We start from the raw sequence: 5,069 nt of genomic DNA, 5'->3' as shown, positions 1-5,069 counted from the left end.
TTTCCAATATTTATTTTTTCTTTTCAAATTTACTACGCATAGTATTCTTTATTTATTTATTTTTTTTAATTTATCTACGGATTTTTTTTAAAAAAAAATTATGGGGCGGTTGATAACCAGATAGTAAAGGATTTTATTAGAAAATTGAAAAAATTACAGGAAATTTGTTAATTTAGAGATTACAGGAAATTTGTTAATTTGGAGATTTTTTTTAAGTTAATTATCTAATTGCATTATGGCCTGTAATTCGCTCATTGTCTTGTTTAAACAATATTTCTTTATTTGTTAACTTTTCGAATTTACTACTTTATTTAACTTTTTAAATAACCTCAACATAACATTTACAAAAGAGAGTATACTCTCCCGAAAGGGGTAACCAAGTAAATATAATATGATTATTTTACTTAAAGATCATGATATATGAATTCTTGTTAATACCCTCTATCTTGGTTTAAGTCCGTCGCACGAGATCTTTCTACTTTCGAATGCAAATATACAAATAGAGGAGTGAAAGTTGTGAGAAAAGAAAAGGGCAAAATTGAGTGATTTGATCTAAGTGTTTATCATGTGTATACTAGGCAAGTGTTTTGTCTGCTACACATCCATGATCCATACAAGTATACAAGAATCCTATGTATCATGATGACAAGATGGCATGAAACATGTTCTGCACATATGGAGGTAATTTTTCAGTTATCTCCATCAACTTAGACTGTGGTATCTTCCCACTCAACATCCTCAGCTGTTGAATCATCTTCTCCTGGATATCTGGTGTTGCTAAATTTGTCCCAACCCACACAACCTCAGCCAAAACTACAATGATTCTGGGAATGTAAGCATCATTAGGACCAGTAACCTTAGTGTCTGGCCTGAAGAAAATCAAACAAATCATTAGGACCATTAGCCAAAATTGATGAACCCAAACCCAGTAACCTTACTACTCACTCGTCAATCATGGAACAAAGCAGACTGTGAGCAGCTTTGGCTTCATCCAAATTAAACCTTAATGGCAAATGCAGTAGCCAAAGCTCTATATGCTTGTATATGCTACTTTCTTCAGTAAGTAAGAAACAGAGTTTCCCATAAGTAGAAACAGCAGCTTCTTTGGCCATCATGGTTTCTGTGGGTAATTTACCAGGCTGATAAATTATAGCTTCTAGACTAAGGAGTGCATCTGCAGAAACAGATTAAGGAGTTTATTATATATAGCTACCAGTTCAGTTCCCAGTAGAAATGATGAACGAATCGAGGCTACCTTGGAGATGCTGCTTAAACACTTCTCCACCAAACTCCGCACAGATACTAATTGCACACGAAGCTATCTGCACAAGGACAAAACTTAACGACCCGTCATTTAATTAACTACAGGGAAGCTAGCGAGTAAGCACAAACCTCTTCAAGGACCGGATTTGTAGCCTTGCGGCTCTTTAAGGTTTTGAGCAGGAATGGAATGCACATGTCAAAGTGTCTGAAAGTTTCTTCTCCGCAGGTCTCTGCAATGTCTTGAAAAACACTCAACGCAACGTTTCTTTCTTTCCATGCTTTATCGTTTCTCTGCAAAAATACACAAAATAAGTGAATGTTCACGAGAAAATTAAGTGAATATGCTATGCAGACAAGTCACATACCCAAACAAGATCTACAACGGGCAATAGCTCATCCAAGAACGGCAAGAATGAGGCCTCGAGCCTTTCTAACAGAGTTCCCAAGCAAATCTGAACCTGATCGATGCAGAATATATATGAATGTTCGATATTTCAATGACTTAAAAGGAAGTAACACACTTACTTGTTTGTAAATATTATCCTCATCCTGAACTTCCTCATCCAGCAGTTCTGCTGTCCTCAAGTTTTTGCTACTTTTTAGTCTCAATTCTCTTACTACTTTCCTGTTTAAGCATGCCAGAACGACTTTCGATATGCCTTTGACAAATAGTGTTGCAATTTGTTTACTTATACAAGTGTAAGGAATCTGGGAATGAAAGAAAAGTGACATTAGTATGAATTTTAAGAACACTAAACCACGTTTAGAATGAAAGTAAAAGAAGAAGAACCTGAATGCATTGATTCAATGCCTCCAATACTATCACTCGAAACTTTATGTTTGGCTCCTACAAGAACAGTGCAAGCGGTAACACTAACAGCAGATTTGGCATCTCTAAAGTGATTTCAGAGGTAATTAATTTACCTGTAAGGCTTCAAGCAAACCTGAGATTATGGCTTTAGATATGGGAATAATCGGAGTATCAGGAAAATCTGGAATAGGAAGCCGGTTTTCCATAGCAAAAGCAACTGATTGCAACAATAATGGCATAGCTACAGAATGCAGAATGATTAATGTAAATCTCACAGAGTCACAGTACAATCCGGGATTAGGAGACACCGAAAGAAATGAAAGGTTACCTACTGCTGCAGCTGTTCTAACTCGTTCATCGAGTTTAAAATTGACAAGTGGAAGAACAGCATCTACAACCTGCATTAATCATTAAATTCCCAGATTACATTGTTTCTTCTCCGAGGCTCCATTTGATTGTTAAGGATCCTGACAAACCTCCTTAATCCACAAATGCAGTCCTCCTGTGATATGAACAGCAAACCAGCCTAATGTATCACAAGCCAATGACTTCTCCTTCAAGATAATACTTCTTTTCTTATCATCATCATCTGTCAGGTAATCGGTCCGTTTAGCAGACTGAATCAGCTGAGGCATGGAAACACTCAGGTAAGGAAGAAAGTCCATCCCTAAACATCGGCAGATTCCATACCACGCCTGCACAGATATAAAAACGTGTTCGTTTAGTTTAGTCCAAAACCATAGAAAATAGATGAAGTGTCACAACATTCATACCTTTAGCAAATAACGCCTCACTGTGCCATCTTTTCCCGAGTTAGATTCTTGTAACAAGTAGAGATCTTTAACAACCTTTCAAGACACAACAACATAAGAATTAAAAACGAACCAAAAAGGACAAAAACAACAAAATCATACTCACATCTTCGAGATCAGCATAGAACATATCTTTCCCCACTCCCACCCCAATCAAAACAATGCACTTGAGGGAGTAGGCTACAAGGAAGTAATCAGAATCCGCTTTTGCAGTTACTACTGTAACTTTCAGGTAGCGCATTACAATGCCATAGAACGGTCGAAACTCATCCTGCACGTTTACTCAAGAAACGGAGTCACTACCAAAACTGAAAAGATTCGATGGATCGGATTAAGTCCTGAAAAGATACCATGGTTGATTCAGCTAATGTGCCTAAGGCTGCCAAAGCTGCTTCTGTCAACATTATTGGCTCTCTTTGCTGGATTAGAGAAACAAAAATAATAAATAAGATCCCAAAGCTGTTTTACCTAATCAAATTATTACAAATTTATGATACCTCCAAGAGTATAAGCAGTTTGCTTATTATTTCTTTCATGTAAGGTTTCAAGATCTCTGATCTGCAATTCCGGGTGAAAAGCACCAATGCTGTTGCTCCATGTGTCTAAATTTAGAAAAGTATAAACCATTTAGTATCCTCAAAACAAACACGGTGAACCTATTAACTATAAGAATTGCAGTTACCTGCAGTCTGGGGTGGCTGATATCACCAATGGAATGTAATAAAGCAGGAATGATCTGATGATGATATTGTCGTTGCAAATCGGGACATAAGTATTTTGAGAATTCGCCAATGGTATGGATAGCTGCCCAGCGCACTCGAGGGTTAAGATCAGTAACTAGTTTCATTATTTTCTCCATAGAAACTTCCAAGTATTGTATTAACATCTGAAACAAACAAAACCATTAGGCCAATTCAAGTCATCAAAATTGTCACTATATTTAATTACCTTTGAGCAACCAGAGGTGATTAGGCCAAGGGAAGTAACAGCAGCATATCTCTTTTTCCAGTTATCATTTTTAAAGTAATCTGGAAGCAAATCAGGAGGATTGCCCAGAATTATTTCTCCCCTGAGAGCAATTGCCAGTCTTCTCCAAGCTTCCTCTGCATAACGGGATAAAATGTGTTTCCCAGTTTCTCTGTCATCATCATCTACCAGTCCCCACGATTTGTCATCGTTAAGAGCCACCAGCCATATGAGGAGCTGTGTGAGAATCTCTTCAATTACTTCACTGTTCAGATTCTGAATCATCCCACAACCCTCAGTTTTATCCTCCGCCATTACCACCAAGAACTCTACGGTTAGTTGCCTCGTCTTGGGTTTCAAAAGGTCTTTGCTGATTATCTCAAGCATTGATAGCACCAAGGTGTGGAATTCAGATGCAAAGAACGCGGGTCTTTTTTTGGCTAACGCGATAAATTCTTCAAGAATGTCGGATGTAAGGTGGTCGCTATAAACGGAGTCCATCAAGACGGTGACCATATCGGGCAAAAGAATGTAGTAAGCGTCCAACTTGGACGGTTTACGTAAGTGAAAAATCGACTTCACGGCCGCCATGAGAGCTATGGCTCGGACTTTTTCATCGTTTCCGTTCCCCTGATACATTAACATCACAAACGCCTCGTACAAGAGATTAACGGAGGGATTAAAAACGTCGGGGAATCTGGGAATGAGTTCCCGCAGTAAAATAACGGAGGCCAATTTTCTGGGCGTGGTGGAGGGGGGAAATAAAGATGCTAACACGAGAGACAACATTTCCGGCCATTCATTCTTGGGGAAAAGAATGGCTCCCAGTATGGAAACGCAGGTGCAATGAATCTCGAGGGCCGGCCGGTTAGTCTCGGTCTGGAGGAGGTTGACAAAGACGGCCTTGATTTCGGCTTGATGAATGGGGTCGATGGCGGCCCAGCTGCTGGCAAGAAAACGGGAGAGAAGGGAAGAGCAGCGAATTCTGGTTAGGGGGATAGAGGTCATCTCTATGGCTTTAGCGAGCTTGCGACACACGGGGCCGGGAAACTTCTTGACGGCGTCTTTGAAGAGGGAGAGGGAGAGGTTGTCGCCGGCTTGATCCTGGGAGAAGAGGTCATTGATGAGGTCGTAGCAACGGGTTGGGTCATCTCCGTCAAAGATGTTTCTCACCCAGGATTTTGCCGCCATGAAAAAGAAAGTTCAAGAACTCCAGT

At 39.5% G+C, this 5,069-nt stretch overlaps 1 protein-coding gene across 1 annotated transcript; it reads right to left on the bottom strand.

The window, feature by feature from the left end:
- Positions 1–520: 520 nt before the first annotated feature.
- Positions 521–4,384, bottom strand: LOC109172751 (importin-5-like). Its single transcript, XM_019321998.1, has 16 exons — positions 3,835–4,384; positions 3,569–3,772; positions 3,384–3,488; positions 3,237–3,305; positions 2,993–3,157; positions 2,848–2,922; positions 2,551–2,769; positions 2,403–2,472; positions 2,188–2,315; positions 2,054–2,110; positions 1,789–1,971; positions 1,629–1,721; positions 1,393–1,554; positions 1,256–1,322; positions 946–1,174; positions 521–869 (listed from the first exon to the last, which is right to left on the bottom strand). Exons 1-16 carry the CDS (start codon positions 4,366–4,368, stop codon positions 638–640), a joined length of 2,592 nt encoding a protein of 863 aa, XP_019177543.1. The 5' UTR covers positions 4,369–4,384; the 3' UTR covers positions 521–637.
- Between the last annotated feature and the right edge of the window lie 685 nt (positions 4,385–5,069).

Source organism: Ipomoea nil, unplaced genomic scaffold (assembly GCF_001879475.1).
Source record: "Ipomoea nil cultivar Tokyo-kokei standard unplaced genomic scaffold, Asagao_1.1 scaffold0418, whole genome shotgun sequence".
NCBI lineage: Eukaryota > Viridiplantae > Streptophyta > Magnoliopsida > Solanales > Convolvulaceae > Ipomoea > Ipomoea nil.
The sequence above is the reverse complement of the archived record's forward strand: the minus strand, read 5'-3'. Positions and strand labels throughout refer to the sequence as shown.